The following is a 27107-nucleotide window of genomic DNA, read 5'->3' as shown; positions in this document are numbered from 1 at the left end:
TACTAAGTTCCAAGAGGTTCAATGAATAGATTGTTTGGAGTGGAACAGATCTGCACAAGTAGCTAAGTAAGAAGCAGTAAAAATGAAAGTGCAACCTTGTGAGCGGAATGCTCCACAATTCTTGGGATCTTTGTGTAATAATTGTGTGAGTCAATTGCATGTCTGTGCAACTCAGACTTGAGGCAAGTGCTGAAGGCACTTCAGGGCTGGCAACCTCTTCCCAATCCCGCTGGGTTGCAACAACTGCGCTAACACTTAACTGTACAGAATAGGCACCTGAACGTAGAAGCAAATCCAAATAGGTGTGTGTGTGGAAATAGTAACTGGGATCTGTAAGTCCTTGGAAGACCTTGAAGTGCTTGCCAGTCAACTAATAAGAGTTCGCTGGTTCCAGGCCCTTCTTCTCATTTGTAAATATTAATATTATACCAATAAGAATGAGTCTTTCTGTAAAAAAAAAATAATGATTTAAATCAAGTCTTACTGACTAGTGATTTAAATCAAATCCACCCTGGCTATTGGTTTATGCATAAGTGCCAAGCTTGTGTGAATGAACTGTTTGTGTCAAATTGCACCTTGAGCCTGATAGTATATTCCCTTTCAAAATCTACATTGCAAAGTCCTGAAATTATGATTATAGGAATTTCCATCACCACCACCCCACAGACAAAAACTGGCAGCGAATACTTGTAGTTCTGGGGATTCTCAGCATTTACTAGAACAAATTTCAGAACTGCAGCTGTTATCTTTGCTGAGTTTTCTTGTTGAGAAGTGGGCTAGTCCATCTAAGCAGAAACGAGTTATGTATTTTTGGAAGTACATTACATATTTTAGGGGGGGGGGGAGTTCTGGAGTACCAGAAAAACTAAGTTAATAAAAGTAGAGAAAGTATGCTTTAAAATGTGGTGGTTTATGAGGGTTAAAAGAAGGGGGAAGTGATAATTTTTACAGTATTGCATCAACTTGAAGCTTGTGAAAAACAGAGTTGGAAATAGTTGGGACAAGGATTGTTTATATGCTAGTGTAAAATATATAGGAAGTTAAATATTGCAACCTATTTATCCACATACCTATTTCATACTTTCATGCATAGATTTATACTCCTCGTTTATATTTATAAGTTAGACTATTAGTTTTCTCTGCATCCATATCTTATCTTGATTATATTACTATGCATTCATGTATATTTATAGTATACTTTGTATGTACAAATAATATAAAAATTAAAAAACCCATGCATAAAATGTGGCTTGTGCGTTTTCAACCAGTTGTTTAGAGGATATGGCCAAATCAATTTCATTTTAAACAGGCTTATGCCACTTCCAAACCACATTGATAGTTTCCCTGCTGGATCAATCTAGGAATAACCCTGTGGTGTTTTGGAAACTGAACAGTAAAAAACATAACGCTCAGAGTAATTGCTTCCGACGAAGCTGGCTGTTGGAAGATTTAGGACAGTCAAAAGAAAGTACTTCATACGGTGCAGTGATAGCCAAGGCTGGCCCAATACATTTTGCCACCTGAGGCAAACCACAAAATGGAACCCACCACCACCAGCACCACAGCAGCAGGGAAGAAGGAGTGAGTGAAGATCTCAAGAAACAAGTTGGGAAACTCAAAACAGCTTTACTCAATGGTCAAGTGGAAATCAAAGGCCATTGCAGTGAGGAAAATGGACCCGCTCTGAATCTTGTTGGGTGGGTGCACAGCCCAGGAGACCCCAGAGGGCAGCCCTCACCATTTCCTTCCTAGGGGGTGGGAGTAGACCAGCCGCATCTCCTATTCTCCAAGAGGCCACTGGGGAGGCAGATTCCACTACCAAGGAGAGGGCCCGGCTATCACTGCCGCAGTGTAAGCAACAGCAGCAGACAAAGACTTCCCTGGAGCTGCTGCTCCTGTGGATCACCTTGCCTTGGGTGTGGGCCGGCCCCAGTGATGGACACCAACTTGGATGGCTTTAAAAGAGGATTAGACAAATTCATGGAGAATAAGGCTATCAGTGGCTTCTAGCTATGTTCTGTCTGCTAGCTATACTAGTTAGTGGGGGTGCCACAAGTGGGGAGAGTCCCGTCACACTCAGGCCCTGCTTCCCATTGACATCTGGTTGACCACTCCACACAGAACTGAATGGGCCTTTGACGTGATCCAGTGCGGCTCGCCTTACATTCCCCTTCCGGAATCATTCACGTCCGACTCACCTTTTCTAAGCGTATCTCGAGTCACTTCCACCTCTCTGTTGATGCGGTTTTGCTCTGGCTCGACAGGAGGCGGAACGTCCAATTCATCCTCTGTCTCATCATCGCTATATGGCACCTCTTCGTCGTTGGGTTGGGAGTCCTCGTCAAAGGTAGTTTCCGAATCTCTTTCCGAATTCATTCTCCTAGCCGTTCCTAAAGCCGGAAATGAAAGCAAACCTGAGTTCAGCCTAGCAGGATAGCCATAGGATACAGCCCCACCCCCTGAGAGACTTTACAAGCTGGAACCAAGTTCTCTTAGCACCACTTAAAAATAATAATAAAAGGTATTAATTTTTTCTGAATCTCAGTCATGCATCTGTTTTCAGTTGCCTGTCTCCTGAAGTGGTTGAAGTCTCTCACCTAAGACATAGTCCCTGGTAACAGATTAAACTGCCAAAGGAAGTTGGGCTGAGAGTTCTGTAAAAAGGTAAAGGTGAAGGTACCCCTGCCCGTACGGGCCAGTCTTGACAGACTCTGGGGTTGTGCGCCCATCTCACTTAAGAGGCCAGGGGCCAGCGCTGTCCGGAGACACTTCCGGGTCACGTGGCCAGCGTGACATCGCTGCTCTGGCGAGCCAGAGCCGCACACGGAAACGCCGTTTACCTTCCCGCTGGTAAGCGGTCCCTATTTATCTACTTGCACCCGGAGGTGCTTTCGAACTGCTAGGTTGGCAGGCGCTGGGACCGAGCAGCGGGAGCGCACCCCACCGCAGGGATTCGAACCGCCGACCTTTCGATTGGCAAGCCCTAGGCGCTGAGGCTTTAACCCACAGCGCCACCTGCGTCCCTGAGAGTTCTGTAGTCTTGTGCAAATACACCTAGGAGAGTTCTGTAGTCTTGTGCAAATACACCTAGGAGTTTACAGGCAGTAAAATGTAATGGTGGTGGTGGAGAAACGTTAAAAGGTCATTTTCTAAGTGAATAGGTACAGCTAAAAACTTCGTATATTCCAGCCTCAGTTGTTCTTGGCTCATGGTGCTAGCAGACAATCAAGTTCAAGGTGGACTACTGAGCGGAGGGCATATACTTTACATCCAAAGGGAAGTCAATTCACCCATCAAATTCCTCTCAAAGAGCCAGAGGGTTTTAGCTGTCTCCATATACATGAGCAACACACATGCTTTCCAGGCATTAGATCATGGATGGTGAAGATCCTGTGCCCCTACAGAGGACATTGGACTCCAACTCACATCAGCTCCCAGCCACGATGGCTCATAGTCAGGGACGATGGGAACTGAACCCCGGAAACATCTGGAGGGCCACAGATTCTTTATCCCTGCATTCCATTTGAACCATCAGAGAAAGGAGGGAAATAAGCCTTGATGTGCACATCTGCCACAGTGTCAACAGTTGCCCAAACCTGATAATGATTTCAAGGATTAAAAATGCTCCACATGCACTATATAGTTGTTGTAAACAAAGCTGTTGTCTTATTATCTCCCATATTAAAGATGAGGAGGACTGAGGCAGAGAGAGAGAGAGAGAGAGAGAGAGAGAGAGAGAGAGAGACAGAGAGAGAGCAGTGTGCCTAGTGAGCTCACACCAGATGTTAAAATTTGATCCAAGGACTTTCTGATTCATTGCTCTCGTTCTTCACCTACCCTACACTGGGATTTCTGCACTCATCCCTTTTTAGCCACCATCCTCGTCATCATGGCAAATTTAAACACATCAGAAAAATTCTCAAAGTAGTGTACAGATAAAATGCAGCTAAAATCCAAAAAACAAATGTAGGCAACTGAAAGATGTGCTTTCAAAAACAAAAAAAAGTGTAATTGTCAAATTTATCTGCAGCTCCAACCTTATACAGGCCGAGTTATACATACAGCATTTGTTTCCCCAACACTATACACAAGCAAAGACAATCCTAGATTTCTTCTTGATATCTGCATGCTGCAAATATACCTTATTCTCTCATTCACTTGGAGATGCAAATTTACCGCATTTTTCGCTCTATAAGACGCACTTCCCCCTCCTAAAAAGTAAGGGGAAATGTGTGTGCGTCTTATGGAGCGAATGCAGGCTGCGCAGCTATCACAGAAGCCAGAAGAGCGAGAGGGATCGGTGCACACTGATCCTCTTGCTCTTCTGGCTTCATGGATAGCCACGCAAAGCTTCTTGAGTGCAGCGGGAGTGCTCCTCCCTCTTCGCTCAAGAGGCTTCGCGTTGCTTTCTTGTTTCTTGTTTTCCTCCTCTAAAAACTAGGTGCGTCTTATGGTCGGGTGCATCTTATAGAGCGAAAAATACGGTAGTTAATCAATGTATTAAAACTCAAATGTTTCACAAACCTTTCTTTCAACAAGTGGCAGGATCTAATAAAATTACCACATGCTTCTATCCTGCATGTGTACAGAGGCTGGACAGCTATCCGTCAGAGACGCTGGAGCTGCAGTCGGCATTACAGATCCTGCATTGCAAGGGGGCTCAGCTGGATGACCTCTGAGTACACATTTTCATCTCTATGATAAAGGATTATTTGCCTAAGGCCCAACCCTGGCATTGCCACCTGCCTTCTGCCAAACGTAGCTCGCACTCAGTCCCCAGAAAACTCATTAGAATGAGGTGTGCAATTATGCAGCCATCTCTTATCAGTACAGCAACTGAATACTAAAAAGCAGGCCTTTGAAGAATATGTTATTAAATAGAATTTCTGTGAATTTGTGTGTGGAAATGAATAACAAAAGGGAGGAAGCTCACATATGTGCTTCAGAGATGACAATAAAGGCAATTTTCCAATAAAACACAACAGCACAAAGAAGGGCACCTCTAACAGACCGTTTTGTTTCTTCTTAACGAAGCCTAACAGAATAGAATATGTTGTATTGTGAAGTATGACTACAATCCTTCTCTCTCAGGGGACCTGAACAATGGTTTTGCAGCAGAAAGTTGTAATTTAAAGAAGACACACAGCTTTACCCTCTGCCAATACCAAGCACTACACCCCACCCCACAACCCGATTGACTGATGATTTAATTTGTATACTGTTAATATAAGCAGTACGCAGAAAACTGAAACAACAACATTGCAAAGAAGTTACAAAACATATGAAAATCAACATCAATTCATTTTCCTTCTGGCACACCCTCTTCCTCTCAGGCTCTGGGTTCTCTCCTAGGGCCCAAACAAACTCTCAGCTCACCCACAAAAGTCTCACAATAAGAGTTCCTGGAAATAGTCACCCTAGTCTTTCACTCCAGACTTGCATTTTACAGACTGGCCCAAGGTGGATGGTACCTCCTCAGGCTGCCCACAGTTGTGTCCCATTCAGTTCCCCTCTCCACACCCAGTTCCAGGTGCAGCACAGTTTGTTGAGTTTCCCGGGGGGTCCAGAAGATGGGTTGAGGAACCTATGCTCCTCTGAAAAATTGCTGGATGACAGCTTCCACCATCCCTGATCATTGGACCCTGCAGGCTGGGGCTGGGGCAGGGCAGGCAGGGAGGTTGGAGCCCAACAACATCTGGAAAGCCACAGGTTGCCCATCCTTGCAATAAAGCTTGTTAAAAAGTACTAAAAATTTCATAGGTAAAAAGCATATGCAATGGGAATCCAAAGCTCAAGGGAAACTCATTTGAAAGTGGAACGAACTTAAATAGTGTTGAAGTTTAATATGAATGTCACTATGCTTTAGGGTGGGACGCAGGTGGCGCTGTGGTTTAAAGCCTCAGCGCCTAGGACTTGCCGATCGAAAGGTCGGCGGTTCGAATCCCTGCGGCGGGGTGCGCTCCCGCTGCTCGGTCCCAGCGCCTGCCAACCTAGCAGTTCGAAAGCACCTCCGGGTGCAAGTAGATAAATAGGGACCGCTTACCAGCGGGAAGGTAAACGGCGTTTCCGTGTGCGGCTCTGGCTCGCCAGAGCAGCGATGTCACGCTGGCCACGTGACCCGGAAGTGTCTCCGGACAGCGCTGGCCCCTGGCCTCTTAAGTGAGATGGGCGCACAACCCCAGAGTCTGTCAAGACTGGCCCGTACGGGCAGGGGTACCTTTACCTTTACCTTTATGCTTTAGGGTGCTTAATGAACAAATTAGTTGGATTAGATCATTACATTTAAATTTGAATTTTATCAAATATAAAAGCTGCCTTTCTGTGATGTATAAAGGAGGTAAGCTTATAATTCTACAAGCAGTTACCATTTGCTAGAGGGAAGGGCCGTTGTCATTGCTTCATTTCCCATTACATTGAAGCCGCCAAAACAGACTGAAGAAATAAAAAAGTGTGTTCTAAAATTCAGAGCTCCGACAATTAAGATTTGGTTTAAAAGGAACTTGAGTAGGAGAATGGAGCTCCACATCCCTGGGCAAGAATCACGGCCTGCAGAGAGACAGTAGTCATAACAGCCCAATTCCGGTCCTCAATCATCCATGCCACAAGGACTTTAAATCATGATTTTCCATTTGAACTCTAGTAAGGCTACATAAATATGCTTCCACACCTGCATATACTAGGAAGACTGTTTTTGCTGATACAGTCTAGGCTAGGGAGTGGCCCTGTTAATGCCTAACAAGGTAATAAAAAAAAACCACACAAACCAAAGCCTTTTAGCCGCTCCCCTAGCCAACTGTTCAACTAACTCTTTGTGCTGGATACCGGATACTCATAAAGAAAAGAGTATTATGACCCTGAGCAGTTCCTTTACAAAAAATAATAATGAGAGAGAATCGTGACAAATCAGTTATGCTAACTACCCACACACCAGATCCCCATTTTATATGAAAGAGGTACACTGCTCATGAGACATGTACAATTGCTTTTATTTTTTTAAAAAAAGTGTAGACTGCCGGGTAAGCTGAGCAACACACTCCAAACAGGTTTTTAGAAAGAAAGAAAGAAAGAAAGAAAGAAAGAAAGAAAGAAAGAAAGAAAGCCTTCTGGCGTCGATTTAGTTTCTGAAGTCCTAAATGCAACTTGGGTGATCTCATTCTGACAGCAGTATTTTTCTCCTTCATCTCAAAACACAACAAGCCTAGATTGCTAATAAAGGCAATAACAACAAACTCAAAGGAATTGTGTATTGTGCCACTTAAATCAACAGTCAAACAACTAAAGCAACATGCCAATTTCAAGGATACAACCTCTCTCCCTAACTAGCTTTCAAACTCCATGACTGCTTTTTTTGTTGTTGGTTCAAAGGCTAAAGCAACGAAATGTGTTTTAGGTCGCTTGGAGACCTTTGGGTAAGCAGGCGGCTAACAAGTTAAATAAATGATGGTGGTGGTAAATAATAATAAAGCAGCACATGGGACATAACATAAGTTACAGGCAAGAGAGTATCTGCATATGCTTACTTGTGAATGAGAGGCCCTTCTGCATCAAATGATTGTCAATCTCATAGATTTGTTGAAAGGATATGGAGCAGAGGGTTTTGTTGATTCTAACTAAGTAGAACCTAAGTAATTCATATTATCAATCATTTTAGGAGGTACGATTAGGAATGGAGCGCTTCCTTTGAAAATGCAAGAGCTTTGCAAACTCCAGCATGGCAGCAATCCCACTTTCCCGGAACCATTTCTAAGGACCACAACAGTGTCTCTGCTTCTCCACTTTCAGCAATCCCTTTTGATTCAGTGGTTCCCATCAGATTCAAAAGAAGAATCCTTCTAAAAACTTGAACTCATGGAACTTTCGTCTGCCAATCGTCCAGACAGAGAAGGTTGCTGCCCAAAGCAAACCTTGATAGGAGCCATCAAGAGTTTCGTCATCCACGTAATATAACTCAGACCAAATATTCACAGCGGACAAGATGATATCATGTTTTTCCAAATCTTCATAGGGAAATTTCTTTTCTAGCCATAGGTTTCCTTGTTTTTGTACTGTATTTAATAGCGCCCCAGAATACACACTCTGCAATTAATTATGCTCCTGAAATAAGCACTTTTTAAGACAACCCCACATCAAGCACAGTACAGAGCTAATAAGAGTTTAAGGCATCTAATTCTTTTCTGCCACTCAAGTCAATGGCTTTGCTCAACGCAACAATCAGGTCTGGGGGGGGAACCCCACGTTTTACCTCTTTGTAAAGGTAAAGAACCCCTGACAGTTAAGTCCAGTCGCGAATGACTCTGGGATTGCAGCGCTCATCTTGCTTTACTGGCCAAGGGAGCCGACATTTGTCCGCAGACAGTTTTTCTGGGTCATGTGGCCAGCATGACTAAGCCAATTCTGGCAAAACCAGAGCAGCACATGGAAACGCCATTTACCTTCCTGCTGGAGCGGTACCTATTTATCTACTTGCACTTTGACATGCTTTCAAAGTGCTAGGTTGGCAGGAGCAGGGACTGAGCAACAGGAGTTCACGCCGTCGCAGGGATTTGAACCGCCGAGCTTCCGATCAGCAAGCCCTAGGCTCTGTGGTTTACACCATAGCGCCACCCGCGTCCCTTACCTCTTTGATTACATTGTATAGTCTTGCTCCTGAACCATGCAACTTTGCTAACTTCAACAAAATGTTTTATGTAAGGTCGTCCAGGAACCCTACCCCTTGTACAGGTGACAAGGTGAACCCCTATGTCCCTCCTCACTACCCAAAAGCTCAGCCAACTAAGCCAATGCATGCTGCATTGTCATCCCACCCTCAGTAGCACATGGCAGTACATAGGGGGTAGCCTTCAACCCACTGAGACAAGGAGTTTCACTGGCACAGGGAAAGCAAGCAGACTGCCACATGCTTCTTCCTGGTCTGGAAACCGGTTTGCTGGCCTAGGTCAGCTGAGCCCAGCTACGCTGAAGACTCAGATTTGAACAGGTTGCAAACTTGTTACAAGCTCAAAGGAAGTGTGACCTTTTACACACCCCTTTACTCTCTTTCCCAACAATCATTTAGGGCATTGGAGGGGGGGGGGACTATTCAGGCTCAGCCTACCGTTGCCTCTGAAATAACTGCAGATGAAGGAAGAAAGATCTACCTTTCTCTAAGCCAATTCTCCCCACCCTAGCCTGACTGATAAGTTGGGAGGGAAGGAGCAAACAAAAAGCCAGTCATTTTCCCCTCCTCTGCAATTACACTTGTGTATGCATATAGATAACATGGAAAGGCCTAGTGATGGATTAAACAAGTTTCGAATTCTGGTTTCCAGGTATTAGCACATCAGGTGAATACAGTGGCGTAGCGTGGGTTGTCAGCACCCGGGGCAAGGCAAGTAATTTTCACCCCCTAACCCGTGGATTTGCGCCCCCTAAGCCTAACCTCCAGATGTTGCGCCCGGTGCGGCCAGCCCCCCCTGCACCCCCCACGCTACGCCACTGGGTGAATAGGTAGGGAGCTACAGTGACTTCATGACGCCACAGTCTATACAGCAACAGCATTTGCTGAAGGTATACCAAAAGCTTGTTGGTGCTGCCTACTGTACTTCCAAACATAAATGACAATCGTCCATCCTCAACTGGCTGTGTACATGCCTCAGCGAACATGCAGTTCACTCAGGACTTCCCAGCATATGGATAGAGCTGTTTAAGGAGACATTTGAAAGATTATACGTTTTTTGTTGCAGCCTGAAGGAAGGCACTGGTGTCCAGACTGTCATTCCAGCAAGCTAACAAATTAGGTAGGAATCAGTGTTTTACTGAGCCAGTAGTCATTGACGTCACGGTGCAAGAACAGCAGCAGCACAGCATCCATTTTTTAAAAAAAGTTATATACAGTCATACTTTGGTTTTTGAACAGCTTAGTTCTCGAACGTTTCGGCTCCTGAACGCCGCAAACCCAGAAGTGAGTGTCCTGGTTTGCAAACTATTTTGGAAGCTGAACGTCTGATGGGGCTTCCGCGGCTTCCGACTGGTTGCAGGAGCTTCCTGCAGCCAATCAGAAACTGCACTTTGGTTTCCAAACATTCTAGAAGTCAAACGAACTTCTGGAACGGATTCCGTTCACCTTCCAAGGTACGACTGTACTGTGTTTAAGCCCTTTGCCTTTATTTCTGAACCCTTAAGTTACATGCACTGAAAACTAAGTAATTTGCAGGAAAAGGAAGTTCCATAGCAAATGATCCAAAACAGGATCTCTGAAGGAACTCATGCTCATTCTTTCAATTACTCAGGCATTTTGCTATTTCGTTATTGCTATTCACTTGCTGCTATTTTTTTTAATGCCAGCTTTCTGCAAACTAAGATAGTGCACGAAAAAAATCAAAGCAGGAACAGCATTATAAATAACATTTAAACATATGTCTGTGAAAATCACATTTTATCAGGGGAAATTGCCTTGTGAAAATTTGTATACGAGGCAAAACTGCACACATTACATGTATACAGCAGGAGAAATTTGCACACAAATGCTGAAGTATTTTCATTGGCAGGGGGGAATTCGCAAACTGAAGTGAAAGTGTGGACGACTGGACTGAACAAAGAATGGGGGATTTTTTTAAGTTACTTGAAAGAACACTGTGAACAACTGAAAACATTAGCAGGATTTTGAAAACACTTTCAATGAAGAGAGAACTATGATAAAAAAAATTGAGTTTTAAGAAAATATGGAGAATACAATACGATGCAGTTTGAAAATAGTATCTGGGAAAACCATGGAGGGGTGGAGAGAAGTTCGGGGATTCTGAGAATCCTGTTTGTAAAATAATATAATAATAATAATTTATTATTTATACCCCGCCCATCTGGCTGGACTTCCCCAGCCACTCTGGGCGGCTTCCAACAAAATATTAAAATACCGTAATGCATGAAACATTAAGTTTCCCTAAACAGGGCTGCCTTCAGATGTCTTCTAAAAGTCTGGTAGTTGTTGTTCTCTTTGACATCTGGTGGGAGGGCGTTCCACAGGGCGGGCGACACTACCGAGAAGGCCCTCTGCCTGGTTCCCTGTAACTTGGCTTCTCGCAGTGAGGGAACTGCCAGAAGGCCCTCGGCGCTGGACCTCAGCGTCCGGGTAGAATGATGGGGGTGAAGACGCTCCTTCAGATATACTGGGCCGGGGCCATTTAGGGCTTTAAAGGTCAGCACCAACACTTTGAATTGTGCTTGGAAACATACTGGGAGCCATGATTATGATTTATGTATGATGATAAATGTTAAAAGTGAAAATGAATTTTAAAATGTAAAAAGAAGAAGAGAAGAAGAAGACTGGAAGAATGAGCAGCTGATACTGGCAGATCCCCAGCAATATGGAATGAGAGGGATAGGAAGCTCAGACAGTTAACCTTGGTTGGAGTAGCAGGTAGTATTACAAAAGTGTCCCTGTTTTCATCTGCGAAACATTGAGCAGCATGTACTCTTAACAACCTTTCCTTCACACCCGCTTGCTGGCACAAATGCAGTGCCACTCAGCATGCACAGAGAGCCTTTTCCTGTACTTTGGACTGCCTCAGACAACCCACCCCTTTGTACATGTATGGATCTCCACTTTGGGGACAAAGGGCTTTTCGATAAGATGACATGTTCTAGCCTACCATGCATATACAAAAATCGAGCAATGAAACTATACAAGACAGGCTACAGCTCATATATGTATGACTGAGCGTACCAACACAAGACTACCCAGACAGGTGGCGTTCACATTTATGAGTATATTCCACATGCAACTGGAATTCTAAGAACCATGCACAATGCTTGCTGAAGAACAAATATTGCAATAATAGAGAAGGGTGTGGAAAAGCAAACACCAGATCTTTTGAAGTTTCAGAGCCTAAAAGGAACAAGTATTCTCTCTCCTGCCTCCACACTTCTCCTGGACATCTTTCCAATTCCAAACTTGCTCTAATCATCCTTTTCTCCCTGCCATTCTTCCTTCTGTTGAGTGACAACAGTGCCCTCTGGGCACAGGATGAGGACACCAGAGGAAACCATAAGCCGAATGCTACCAGTGCCCCAACTGGGTCACATTTGCCACTGATCTGAAAGGCAATTGAAGAAATGCCAAGTGGCAAAGACTCCCACAGGAAAAGAAGCTCTTCTGGTGCGTCACTTCCACCTTCTCTACGGTTCTGAATTACTTCTACCTCCTCCACGATCCTGATTTACCACTTTAACTACCCCCACCCTGGTCCAACTAACCCCAAGAAAACTTTCCCCACAAAGTACAGCAGCTGTCGCAAGAGCTGCAGCTGGAATCTGTTTCCTAGTTTACAGCAACTTAGGGCCAGCAGATGACCTAGGGTGCTGTGATCACAGATCCATACATCCTCAAGATCCACAAAAGTAGTTATACATAGGCAAGTGGGTTGGGAGAGCTTCGGGCTCGTTGCTCTCAAAACAAAAAGCGCTTGTGATTCGAGGACCCACCCCCTTAGCTTGGGATAAGAAAGACACATGGACACGGTATGTTAGGTTTTTGGGCCAGAAAAGGCCACAACTTTATTGATTACAGCATGTGAGAGGTATTGGCTTAGGTATTGGAATAACAGCAAAGTTGACTCCACCCACTCAGTGAGGGGTGAGTCTAGCGGGGGTTAATCACCAGTAGGGGGAGCCTGTTGATGCAAATACAACTGTAAGCTCTCCCCTGATGTCACCGCGGGTCGCGCCATTGCCACCAGCCCAGCATGGCACCGGACAGGATCCACGACCGCCGGATTCCTTTAACGGAATACCCAAAAGTGAAAGGGTAGGTGATGGCCACACCCTGCCCTTCCATACACCAACCACATGTTCCAATGCCTAACCGCCAATACCAAAAAGTTGTGATGAATTGCTATGAGGTAGGTGAAAAAACCAAGTGACCAATTTGCCAAATGGAAACAAATCCTACCAGGCCCCCTATGCAACCAGGGCAACCAATCAAAGGTCCATAGCAAGGTCATGCGCAAAAGGAATGACTAGAGGGAGGGTGGGTAGGTGATCCGATGAAGAAACCGGCAGCGCAATGGGGGAATGAGCTCCCGCAGCCGTGTTTAAGTGGCTAAACCCCGCCCCCGAGCCTGCCACTGATAGACAGGCTCCCTGGGGGCGTGGCACGTCAGCGATGATGACAAGCAGGGGCCGGAACGCCCCCTGCTCCACGCGGGAACAGTTCCCAATCACAACGCCTCCCCTCCGTAAGGAGGAGAGGATTTTTCGAACCAATGAGGTTTTCAAATATAGTTTAGGATAAGGGTATCATGGTCTCTTGACCAAAGGCAGTGCTTAGGGAGGCAAAAGTTTTTGGCCACGCCTATGGTAACTATTTGGATCCCGGCCTCTTATCATTTAACTAATAAGATTCTTAATCATTGCGATGGAGAGGGGGCGGGCGCTGCAGAAAGAGGTCAAATATATTACAGATATTGTGTTGCTGGAGAGGTGCGATTCCTGAATCAGTAGTAGAAGCGGCAGAGTTGTCTCTTATTCACTAGAGCAGGGGCAGTCAACCTTTTTATACCTACCGCCCACTAATGCATCTTTCTTGATAGTAAAATTTCCTTACCGCCCACCAGTGCTCGATGGAAGGAAGATTCAGCACCCACCTAGAATCCTGAAATGCCCACTAGTGGGCGGTAGGAACCAGGTTGACAACCCCCACACTAGAGTCAAGACACACAGGACATTTATATGCTCACCTAATATATAAGGCAGAGGAGTGTCTGTTCAGGTGGAATAAAGTTCAGATGGAATCTTGGAGGATCAGGTGGCAGCAGAGGAGTAGACATGATAAACTGCAGTAGCTGAAGAAAAGATGCATTAAGGACTACAATGCGCTCAAACGTCAGCCAGTGAAAAATGCAGCCACACAGGTAATGGCTGGTACCAGGAAGTTGATTCGGTAAACTTCATGTGTATTGTACCAGTTGCATTGTGTGACAGTGTGTTCCCAGGCCCAGCACAAAGTACTGGTGGTGACATTTGAAGCCCTAAGAAGTTTGGGTGTGGGTTACTTGAAGGACTGCTTGAAGGACTGCTTTCATTCTCACCAACCTGCCCTTATCATGCCTTCCACATCACAGGCCCACATACCCACCTATGAGAGCAAGCAGAACGGCAGGCACACAGGACAGGGCCTTTTCAGCAATGGCCCCACTTCCTGTGAAATATGCTTCCGAGTGAGATTGGGCTAGCCCTATCCCTACAAAATTTCAAGCAGGGTCTAAAGATATCTCTGACATTTTAATAGAATGGTTTAAAGTGATCTGGGGATATGGTAGGCTGTTTCATTCTATTCACGTTGTGTCATTTACACCTGCGATGGGCAGGCTCTTATTTTAAGGTGCTGATTTTAAAACTAAAAGTAGGTTTAGCTTTCAGCTGTGTTTTGCTGCCTTAAACCACATTTGTCACACTTTCCAGCATTAAAATATGTTAAATAAAAAATTGATATTGAGAAAGAAAAGGAAGGAAGACATGAGAGAAAGCAGCTGTAGGTACAGACAGCAATTAGTTCCAGAAAGAATGAATGGTGGTAATGCTAAGAAGCAGATACAGGAAGCCAAAAGTAAAATATAAAGACAGCAGCACAAGATCTCTAAGAGTTTACATCAATCACAATATCAAGCAGCTAACACAGGCTGAATACATACTTCTACAGTTCCCTCTTGTCCATTTAATTCTTCACAAAAGGATCCGTCAGATATGCACAATATATTGAGGATAAGCAATTGCTCTTGTCATTTTGAGCAATCCCTAACCAAACAGCCTCATGGAATATTATCCTTCATTAAAGTTGTATTAGTTGCCTTTAATTGCTTAAAGATGTATTAATTGCTCCTGTAACAGGAGATTCTGCCAGAAAAAAAAGAGTCCAATTTGCACAACCAGATATGCTTCGAAAATATTAACAAGGGTTCAAACCAGGTCAAGCACAACATTAACATGTGTCAAGCTGAAGATGAGTGTTCAGCGATCTTCCCGCTTTATCACTTGAATGAAAATAAAGGCGATAGAATAACCAAACCCAAGAGCAGAACAGGACCTCCTTCATGTATCACAGTCAATCTTGGCACTGAACTGGGAGATTCACAGGTTAGGCTTCTTCTCGCTCCTTTCCTGAAGACTGGTATCTCACTTCTGAAATAGCGTGAGCGACTCTATGGATTCTAATTGTACAGCACGATAACAACCTTCTGTTAGCCCTAACTAGTATAAAATAGCACAGAGTTACAAAACATAGGCTTCTGAACTTAAAAAGGATTTCTAGCTGTAGTACTGACCAGTGCCTAAAACAAGGTGGAATTCAAAAGCCCAGTACCTTCCAACTCACCAACCCACGGCCAAACCCATCAAGTTGACAGTACCCTGCTTCCCAGACCCCTCTTATTTCTATCCTTAGCTGACAATCCTACTGCACATCTACTTAAAGTGTGTGTGTGTGTGTGTGTGTGTGTGCGCGCGCGCACGCACACACACAGTACACACACACACATTCTCCTGTCAAATTGCTCAAGACTGTTCTCAGAAGTTTCTGTAAAAAAAAAGAAGTACTTGAACAACATTTCTCTAAACGTTTCCCCTAAGGAGAAGGAACCAGATTTGCAAAGCTCCAGGCATAGATTGTGCATAAAACCCAAATGCAAACCAGGGAAACTTCAAAAGAAAGTTGGTTGATTTTTGCACCTCATAAACCATGAGCTAGGATTATGTCCACACGCCCTTCCGCTCTCAATCTATTTGCTCTTAAAATACCACTGAGATATAGATTTATGCATCCGCAGGCAGGTGCGGAACCAAGTTCGAAAGAAAGCAAGTCTCCCCAAGGCCATCTGATTATATATAAGCAAAGACCAGAAACCGTATTTCCAAAAGGCTGTCAATCACCAAATCTCACGCATAGAGTGCAGAAAGAAAAAAAAATGGGGAAAACAAACAGTGAAACTTATGAAACACCTGCAATTGTTCTTCCTGGAGCCAATATATGTTCCCCCACCCCCTGTCGTTCTAAGATAAAAGAAAATGTTGGGACAGAATTGATGGTGGGGGTTGCCATAGCTGTGGTGGCCAAGGGACTGACATTGTAGGATAAGGTTCTCACATGCAGGGGGGCCACAGCCACACCATACATCCAAAGCACTATTATACCACTTTTTAGCACCAGCACCCAAATGGCAAGAGAAGAACCTGACCGAGGTGGCCTTACCCTTAAAGAACGCAAGTTGAACAAAACTGGAAGTGGCGTCATACACTCCAAAGCTGCCCCACTAGTACCCTATTTGGACTCTGTTCAGCTCAACTTCATTATTATTGTTATTTTGTTTGTGTGCAAAAAAAGGATTTCCCTCCATTTTTCTTCCTCCCTCACTCTAGACGCTTCAGCCAAAAAAACCACCACATTCTGGCCAGTACTTGAAGTGCCTTGGAGAGCAGGGAGGGAAGAGAGAGTTGGAATCACATGCCCCGAATTGCAGAAAGAAGCTTGAAAATCTAGTTTGGAGCTATCCAAAAGGCGTCTAAACAAAACAAAACAAAAAGCCTATTTGTCTCCAAGTGGTTTACAGTTGCCAACTTTTTTGCAACACTGTCTGTCTGGAAGAGCCGTTAGACTGGATTAAACTTGACTTACCTGATGAGAAACTTGTCCAGAATTAGAGATACCAGTGCTAACGAAGCCACTCGACTGTTAAAAATGTGGAAAATGCATCCCTTACCAGAAGCTATGTGCGATTCTGCTACCTAACCTCCTTAGTTAGAGATCTGTGTGCCTGTACAACAAATTACAATTCTATAAGCACACAGCAACATGCAAAAAACCAGGTAAGTGCAAGCATGCCAATATTCACTCAGCATAGAATTCAAGGCACACCTAAGGCAGCTCAGGAAAACACAGGAGTTTACAGCACAAGAGCTTAGGTTAAATCACTATAAGACGATAAACAGACTTAGCCCCACAAAAACAAAGCAGCATCAAAACCCTTATGAGAAGAATTAGCAAAAACACTGAATCTCACTGAAGCAGCAACTCTGGAAAAGAATATACAGTACAGTACTCTTCGTTTAGAGTCCAAATGATAGAAGTGTAGCCATCAAGAACCCTGGGAAGGGTGTTCCCGAACAACTGCTTAGCTGCAGACTAAGACATCTGATGGCACTGCCAGCTAACAAAAGCTGCTCTTTTTTTCTTATGGCTCCCACGTGCTGAGGTAGTAATGAGAAAAATTTCAGATTTGCATGCTAGAGACAGACAAGATCATGAGCTGCTGTTGTTGTTTTTAGACCAACTGGTCATTTTAAGAGCATGAGCGGAGCAAAGAATAATGGGAAATGGCAGCAAAGATGTCTGTTTGCAAATAGTGGCGACCAGCATCAGTCATAAGCGTGAATGCCTCTGCAATCCAAATCAGTGATTCAAATTTATAATTACCAAACAAAAACGGACCATTACTGTTAAATGCTACATAAATGACTTGAAACTGATCTGCTTTGGAGGCCCTGTTCCAGGTACCTGTATTGTTTTGAGGAGCAAATGGCAAATGGTTAGGACCTCTGCCATAATGGCACCACTGTATCCCTTCCAGTGGCAAGTGAATATTAAAGGTAAAGGGACCCCTGACCATTAGGTCCAGTCGTGGCCGACTCTGGGGTTGCGGCGCTCATCTCGCTTTATTGGCCGAGGGAGCCGGCGTACAGCTTCCGGGTCATGTGGCCAGCATGACTAAGCCGCTTCTGGCGAACCAGAGCAGCGCAGGGAAACGCTGTTTACCTTCCCGCCGGAGCGGTACCTATTTATCTACTTGCACTTTGACGTGCTTTCAAACTGCTAAGTGAATATTACTTTGTCTTAAAGGACAATTGGAGACTTTTCTCAGGATGGTGGAGGGCATGTGTGCTGTGTCCCATTGATGTAATAATAATAATAATTTATTATTAGCACCCCACCCATCTGGCTGGGTTTCCCCAGCCACTCTGGGTGGCTTACAACAAAGATTAAAAATACACCAAAATGTCACACATGTAGTGGTGGTAACGCCCCCCCCCCCCTCTTCTGATAGGAAATGAGGGGGCAAAAAATGGAGGGCCAAGGAGAGTCAGTTGTGGGGGAGTGAGAAATGTCCCTATTTTCTTTCATCTGAGGAATGTTGGATGATATGAAAGTCTGAGACCAGAGAAGGCAAGGAAGAATGGGAGGCGTACATTGTGTATGTTTGTGCATGTCTTTAAGAAATAAAGGTGTTATGTATTAAGAGTAGTTGCAGTTCTCACTCAGGGCCACCAGTATGTAAATGAAGGATTGAAAACTGTCGCTCCCGATTGGTTAGCTAGTTGTAAGTTGTTAATGTTTCAAGTTACTTAGTATTATATAAAGCAGCCAGCTAGGCTGCAGTCAGTCTGATTCCAGGAGCAGTTCTAACTACTGCAATAAAGAGCTGTGAATCCAACAGAGTTGTGTCCTTCGTCCATCTTTTCCGCTATTCAACACAAGGTGCAGGGAATCCGGGGCTGCAGAAAGCGAGTTCTCACAAAATCAACCCCAGCACATACATGCAAGTACTGACCAGTGTGAGCTCTGCCCAAAGAGCATGTTGGAGCCAAACTACTTTGCCAGAAATTAAAAAGCTTGGGTGCGACCACCAGCACCTGTAAACCTGCCTCTCAAAAACAAGCAAGCAGAAGGTGACACTCCAGATGTTTCTCTTCTGAGTAACATCTGGCCACGCAGTGCATCTGCAGACCCATACTGTTCACAGTGCACGCGGATTCCACAAGCAGTTAGGCACATTTCAACAGAACGCACGTTCCGCTATTATATAATTAACATCAGTCACATCTTGGCTCAGCATAGCCAATTCACATAGACACCGGGGAGGAGGTTAACTAAAGGGTAGCGTGAAGCTTTGTCACTTGGAATGTGTCATGGAAAGTGTGCCTACAAAGCATGAATGCAGTTCGCTAACCAGCAATGCATCTGTCTAAAGAATGGAAGCCAGGGAAAAAAGAGGATCTGAGCAATTGGTACTGTCGTTTATCATCACATGGGAACAGATGTGCTCCTGTAAAAGGAAGCTAGCCTCATGTTTAAAGGGAGTGGCCTGGACCCAGAGAGCAGGTAGACCTGCTTGTGCTTCCATGTGTAGCCCCTTGTATGTAGCACAGGTGCCCAAGCATGCCTTGGGAGACTGCAAATTCCACAGAAACGTCAGGATGTGTGGGAGCAGAGGAGGAAGCAGGCGTTCCAAGTCAGTGCATGCCCTTTTGAAAACAGTATAGTCTGAAGGTGGGATGATGCAACTTCAGAAATTAAGGTGTAGAGAAATACCAGGAAGAGAAAACATTTATTTCCACAAACAGGAGTGTTGGACAAAAAAAGAATATATAGTGGTACCTCAGGATATATACGCTTCAGGCTACAGACTCCACTAACCCAGAAATATTACCTCGGGTTAAGAACTTTGCTTCAGGATGAGAACAGAAATCGTGCTCCGGCGGCGTGGTGGCAGCAGGAGGCCCCATTAGCTAAAGTGGTGCTTCAGGTTAAGAACAGTTTCAGGTTAAGAACGGACCTCCAGAACAAATTAAGTACTTAACCCGAGGTACCACTGTATATATATATTTTTAAAAAGAATACAATGCAGTTAAATCTTCAGTCTTTTCAGATCCACTTTTATTTTAACACTACCTACAACATGGGATCCACTTTTAATATTTGTATCATGCATACCTGATGTTGCCCTTCACTTTCCAAGGTGAACAGATGCAAATGAGGGCAGGGATATTGTACCTATAACAGCTTAGCAGAGGGAGGAATTTTGGCAGCTACAGCTTCTCTCAAACCCAGCTTAATGAGTCGCACCTGCCAAAATTCTCCTTCATAAATCTTAAAAGATAAAAGAGCCCTGTGCTCATTTGCTTCTGGTCTGTCTCCCCTTGGCCTTTTCTCCCCCACTCTATTTTTTTTCCTTATTTAAATGTTGTGTCAGTTGTACCATGGTTGTTTATTACTATAGTAATTCTTTTAAAAAAGGTTATTATTTGTACCCCGCCCATCTGAGAGCTTGAAACCAAGTGAAGATGCCTGAGTACCATCATCTCACCTGTGACCTGCACCATCTGGAGGTGCATGTTCAGGGATCCTTGGATTGTGACTGTTTTCCCACGCTAATACCGCAACCTGTAGACTACTGCCTGAGATCTAGGAGCATACAGCGGTATACAAATTTATTTAATTAATTAATTGATAATATATCTCAGCTCCTCTGAAGTCACAAAATGTTCAGGAATGTTTTAACAGCTAAACAGCCAATCCAATTGTTCAGCAGGACACATGGTGCCTGCAACAATATTAAAGTGCCATTAAATGCAATTTTGTTGTCTTGTGCTTCCTGAGACAAACCAGAAACTGAGAAGCCACTGCTTAAAACTTCTAGCGAAAAAGAACTGAAAGTTGTGTGGGAAAGCAAAGATGCTGTGATCCAACACGATCTGTCCTGATGGATTTGTAGTATGGTGACAGCAGTCACGAAATTAAAAGACGCCTGCTTCTTTGGGAGAAAAGCAATGACAAACCTAGACAGCATCTTAAAAAGCAGAGACATCACCTTGCCAACAAAGGTCCGTATAGTTAAAGCTATGGTTTTCCCAGTAGTGATGTATGGAAGTGAGAGCTGGACCATCAAGAAGGTTGATCGCCAAAGAATTGATGCTTTTGAATTATGGTGCTGGAGGAGACTCTTGAGAGTCCCATGGACTGCAAGAAGATCAAACCTATCCATTCTGAAGGAAATCAGCCCTGAGTGCTCACTGGAAGGACAGATCCTGAAGCTGAGGCTCCAATACTTTGGCCACCTCATGAGAAGAGATCCTGATGTTGGGAAAGATTGAGGGCACAAGGAGAAGGGGACGACAGAGGACGAGATGGTTGGACAGTGTTCTCGAAGCTACCAGCATGAATTTGACCAAGCTGCGGGAGGCAGTGGAAGACAGGAGTGCCTGGCGTGCTCTGGTCCATGGGGTCACAAAGAGTCAGACACGACTAAACGACTAAAGAACAACAACCACTGGAAGACTGATTGCATTAGGGCAAAGACAAGGAGGAGTCACATTGAAAACTAATAGATTTACTGCAGAACAAGCTTCTGGACCACATCATGAGACACATGAAGAGCATCTTATATCCTCACTCATGGGAATCATTCTGCCCATCCCAATGTGGCAGGATTAAAATAAGCATTAAACCATTTAGGGAACTAAAGGAAAACATTAAGCAAGACAATAAACTTCAATAACCATATAAATAAATAAGCAGAGACGCTGTATGTTGATTTAGTGGGCTACCACTAAGAGAAACAATCTGTACATATTTTGTGGAAGTAGATTATATTATGGAACTGAAAAAACAGACTGCAGTCATCTGTTTAATTTGTGCATTTTTAAAAAAGAATAGGGATGGGGGTTCTTTTCTTGCATCATGAAATATCTGATTGATTGCACTGAAGGTTAATGCACTGTTCACTGTACACAGTTTGAGATATTTATAAAAGGCATAACCAGATTTAATTTTTTGAAACTTTGTCTTACTATACATTCAAAAATGCACCTTTATTTACATTACATTGCTTCAATGTACACTGCTAAATATATGGAAGACTTTCCATTATTTTGGTTTTCAAATCCACAGGTGCATTTTTGACTGTGCCTTGTAATCAAGTCTAAAGATGTGTTTAGCATGCATTTCAACAAATAATTAACAACAGCACAGTCCTAAATTGTGTCTATTCAGCAGGAAGTTCCTACTGAATTCAATGGGGCTTATTCCTGGGTAAATGGGGTTACAATTACAGTCCCAGTTTCCAATCTAATACTAGATCTATAGCAGCACTGTGGCTTTCTTCTTGCTATAAATCATTTAGATTTCTTATAGACGCAATTTAATTGTTGACTTTTTGCCCAGCAGAACAGAATGCTTATTATATAAAGAGCAGGGAAGAAAAAGATATAGTAAATAGGGAATTACTTCCCTTGGGGCAGAATGAAATGGGGCTAATTAAAAGTCTCTTCCAGCACTAATGAGAACGCATGCAGCATTCAAGTCAGTATGCACCTATACAAACTTTCCAGGGCTAAAATGAAGTTGCAAGACAGCTGTCTAATGATTTATTACTTGCAAATTGCTATAGACATCAGGAAGTACATAAGTACCTGCATTGAAACCTCATGTAGAAAGGATCAGAAGCAGTCTGTTACAGCATGGCACAGGATGCTTTAAAGCAGGGGTGGAAAGCCTGTTGCTCTCCAGATGTTGAACCCCCACGTCAGCCCCAAGCAGCTTAGCCAGTGTTCAGCGGGACCAAGAACATCGGGGGGGAGGCACAGGTTCCCTATCCTTGTTTTAAAACTGCACTTACTTACAGTTCTAGAAGAGAGTTTGAGACTGTTCCTACTGAACACTATCATGCTACAAATGGTTCAAAGCCTAATTAGCACAAATTTCTACCACCGTGCCTGGAGACAGGCAATTAGGTTGTGTATCCACAGCAGTGACCAGAGGAAGAATGGCCGCTGGGAGGAGCGGAAAGAAGAAACGCCATGGTGCATCTGCAGCAGCACAACTGGATGCCTTCATCTGCCCCAGCTGCAACAAACCATGTCTCTACAGCCACAGCAGCTGCTGTAACCTTACAACAATTTGACTTCACCCACAAAAGCACACTTCTCCACTCCAGAGATGGACAGATACCAACAAGCCACCAGCAATCATTCCTGGTCACCTAAATTGTGTCACCAAGTAATTTCTGCCCCCTTCACAGTCAATGTTTCTGCCAGCAATGATCAGTTGTTGTTGTTGTTGTAGTGGTGGTGGTGTTTTGTGGTAACCATAAGCTAAAATACATTTTTATTTGTCCAAACTTTTGGATCATAAGTGACTTTGTCTTTTACTGTCCCATCAGAGAATATATATTGCTGATGATGATATAACTGTGATTTTAACCATTATTTTATTATTGTATGACTGAAATTGCAAAGTTTTGAGAAGTTAAAAGGGAAAGTGAGAGACTGGCTGCATTATTATCAGGTAATGGAAGTCTTTAAACTAGACAGGAAAGTCGGCTTCCAGGTGGAAAAATCAAAACTAGAAACTGAACTGTTAGAATCTAGTACTAAGAACTTGTCAAAAATGTATAACTTGCTGTTGAAATGGAATACACAAGATGAAATGGTTAAATCTGCAATGATTAAATGGGCTCAGGATATTGGTCATGACATAATGTTTGCTGACTGGGAAAAGTTATGGACCACCGGGATTAAATTCACGGCATGTAGTGCCTTGAGAGAAAATATTATGAAAATGATTTATAGGTGGTACATGACCCCAGTCAAGCTTGCGAAAATCTATCATTCGCCCGAGAACAAATGTTGGAAATGTAAAGAAAGAGAAGGAACATTCTTTCACCTTTGGTGGACATGCCCAAGGATTAAGGCTTTCTGGGAACTGATCTATAATGAACTGAAAAAGGTACTTAGGTACACTTTTCCTAAGAAACCAGAGGCCTTTCTCCTGGGCATGGTCGGCCAAGTGGTTGTAAAGAAGGATAGAACTTTTTTTATGTATGCTACAACAGCAGCAAGAATTCTTATAGCAAAGTACTGGAAGACACAAGACCTACCCACCGTGGAAGAGTGGCAGATGAAAGTGATCGACTACATGGGCCTGGCAGAGATGACGAGCAGAATCCGCGACCAGGGAAAAGCAACGGCGGAAGAAGATTGGAAAAAATTTAAAGACTATTTAAAGAAATACTCTAAAATTAGTGAATGTTAGATTGATGTTGAATAAGAAAAATAGGGGTTAACAGCGATTATGATTAAGTGGAAGAAAATGAATGTTTTTATAATAAATCTGAAAGTAAGGGAGGGATTTGTTAATTAATTAATTTGACATGAGAATGCAGAAAGGGGAGGTACGAGGAAGTCGGGAGAGTAAGAAATATGAAATTAAGAGCAGGAAATTTTACATGTTGCATTTTATTGTCTTTTGTTGTTTTGTTTTATTTGTTAAAAAAATATATGGAAAACTGAATAAAAATTATTAAAAAAAAAATATTTTATTATTGTATGTTTTACTAAGTTTATTATATATATATATATAAGTACACAGTCTCACTTTGTGTTCTTTCACCAAACATTTCCCACCATGACCTTTATAGAAAGTAGACATTAAGTAATACAGTGGACAATATGCTTTGTAGCAGAATGAATGTTTGGCTTAGCATGTCATCTGCAACCCCTGCTTGTGGTTCAGCTCTGTCCTCACTGTAGCCAAGGTTTCTTCTCAACTACTGCTTCTGATAAGCGAGGAGAGCACTTAACCACAAGCCCAGATTCAGACAACATGCTAAGCCAAACCTTGGCATAGCTCAGGGAAGCTCAGGAACAAAAAGGCCCACAGAGGAGCAAAATGGCAGTAAGCCATGGTTTGGTTTACCAAGTCATGGAACCAATTCCAGCAAGTTATCAAACCAGATCCTCTTCTCTGCAGGCTGTAGTCCTAATGAAAACGGCCAAAGAACCCAAGACAAGGTTGCTAACCAAACAATTAGAGTAACGTGTAGCTTTTGCCTGAAAAGGACTCGTGAAAGTCAATTAATCATTCATACATGGTTTTCCCTGATCAACTTGGCATGCACCAACAGGAGATAGCAAGATATCACATAAAAGTGAGATAAGATATATTGGGACCATTCAAGTACTGGGCAAACTGAAAACGCCTATGACGCATGAACAGGAATAGATAGTTTGTGCACTTTAACAGCACTTTCCCAACTGTGTTCCCTTGTACAGGAAACTTCGCTACTGCAGAGAGGCAAAATGTTTGAACTTTACACTTGTAAAGTTCAACAGAAAGCAAACCAGTTCTGAAGACATTCGTGTAAAGCCAAAGGCTGCATCTCTCAAGAATGATTTCTTAATATTACTGATGGGAACAACCTGCTCTATGCACAGAAGTAAAGCACTGAGTCCTTTAAAAAATTAGAGGAATGGGTAGGGTTGGGGATATATGTGCATGCAGAGACCTTTGACATTTTTGTGCAGCCTAATGCACAAATCTAAGCATCACGTCTGTTGCTCTGCGCACTTTTGCATATGGCCCCACCAGTGTTAGATATGAAAGCTAGGAGCAAAACGGCACCTTAAACCTAGGTTATGGGCGCAACAACGGAATGTCTAGGCATGCTTTTTAATAACAAGAATACAAAGCCGAAAATAAACAAACTGCAGCTAAAATATTATGTTCATTTTTCACGTGGTCTAGTCCTTCCCCTGCCCACCCTCCTAATATTCTTAAGAGGGTCTCTTCTCCAGTCTTCAGAGAGTAGCTGGAAGTGGGGAAGCAGGAAAAGGTCCTCCTTTCCTTCCACTATGCAGTTTTAATCTGAAATCTTAGGTGCAATACTGTGCCCAGAGCTCAGAAATTGCTGGCCCCAGTGAAATTTTCTGTCCCAAATGGCACCTAGAACAATGGGAGTTTCGAACACTGGGCCCTGCAAACCACAGGCAAGTGGCCCCTGGAAGTTTGCCTTTCAGGAAATGTGGCCCTTATGCTGAAGAAGATTCTGCACCCCTGTTCTATAGCGGGGGGGGGGGGGTTAATTGCAGAGTGTGTCTATTGAGATCAGATATTTATCAAGGGAAGGAGACAATAGTTTCGTTGTAATTTCACTGTGTTTAAAAACACAGCAGTAAAAACTCATTTAACTTGGAATGGTGTCATCAACAAGGACGAAGCCAAGAATAGCTGAATGGGGTTTTGTACTCTTAAAAAAAAGAAAGACACACACACACACACCTGCTTCACAATCAAATCTGTCATCTCAGTAAAGAGCTCTCAGGCTACAGCAGAAACTGCAAAATTAACGAGGAGGCCAAGACATTTGGCAGGCAAGTAGCTCACCTAAGTCTTCATTGTAACCTGCAAGCCTGGGGACTAGAACATTGGTAGATTGCCCAAGGGAGAACAGGAGGAAAAAACAAGTTTTAAAGATTGAATAAAGTTAAGGTTGCAAGGTTGAGCAGCAATTAGGAAGCAAACTTCTGAACAAAACACTAAAGGTGCAATCCTACAGCTGGCATTTTGGAACATAGGAAGCTCCCTTATGCAGAGTGATTGTACCGTGGCAACTCTCAGTATTGTCTACGTTGACAAGCAGTAATTCTCCAGGATTTTGGTGGTGGTTTTCCCCAGTCCTACTTAGAGATGCCAGGAATCTGGGATCTTCTGCACGCTCAGATGCTCTTCTGCAAAAGCAGAGCCCTTCACCCAACAGAGCATCTGTAGGAAGGATATAAGCACTGTTCTGCTGGTGGTGAGAGAAGCCTGATGTGAGGGTGGAAAGCTCTCCCACCAGCAACGCTTCACTGTCGATGAGAGTCTAAGCAGGGCTTACTGAGGCAAATAAGAACCTGCAGGATCCTAAAGCCTGTTTGTTCCCTGATACGCCCTGCAAAGGAGTCCTCAACAATGCCAGCCATAAACCTTGCAATGCTAATTTCCTTGCACTACCCACTGGAGGAGGAAAATGTGGGGAGAGAAAGGAAGGGTAAGTGAAAGTTACAGAAATCCTCCCTGCCCTAGCTGCAAGAAGACAGCAGGACCCACAAACACTGGCACCCGAAACTTGGAGCAGTAAGATGGAGGACACCTAGATGGCCAACAGTACATGTGAAAAGGATCTTAGTAGACCACAAGCTTAACGCGAGTCAGCAGTGTGATGCAGAAGCAGAAAAAGGCTAACGCTATTCCAGTCTGCGTCAACAAAAGTCTAGTGTCCAGATCAAGAGAAGTAATAGCGTTGCTTTATTCTTCCTTGGGGGACGCAGGTGGCGCTGTGGGTTAAAGCCTCAGCGCCTAGGACTTGCCGATCGAAAGGTCGGCGGTTCGAATCCCTGCGGCGGGGTGCGCTCCCGCTGCTCGGTCCCAGCGCCTGCCAACCTAGCAGTTCGAAAGCACCTCCGGGTGCAAGTAGATAAATAGGGACCGCTTACCAGCGGGAAGGTAAACGGCGTTTCCGTGTGCGGCTCTGGCTCGCCAGAGCAGC

The 27107-nt window shown here is 43.8% G+C and overlaps 1 protein-coding gene across 1 annotated transcript in view; it reads right to left on the bottom strand.

Moving 5' to 3' along the window:
- Nucleotides 1-27107, bottom strand: part of ATP8B1 (ATPase phospholipid transporting 8B1) — a gene marked incomplete at its 3' end in the record, with an annotated part of 68629 nt that overhangs the window by 34328 nt on the left and 7194 nt on the right. The window contains exon 2 of the mRNA XM_079994750.1: nucleotides 2199-2390. Coding sequence (XP_079850876.1) covers nucleotides 2199-2376 — 178 coding nt within the window. The 5' untranslated portion in view covers nucleotides 2377-2390. The remainder of the gene's footprint in view (nucleotides 1-2198; nucleotides 2391-27107) is intronic.

The sequence above is a fragment of the Podarcis cretensis genome (genome assembly GCF_951804945.1).
Source record: "Podarcis cretensis genome assembly, chromosome: 11".
Taxonomy (NCBI): Eukaryota; Metazoa; Chordata; class Lepidosauria; order Squamata; family Lacertidae; genus Podarcis; species Podarcis cretensis.
Note: the sequence above shows the minus strand (reverse complement) of the source record. Positions and strands in the feature narration are given on the sequence as shown.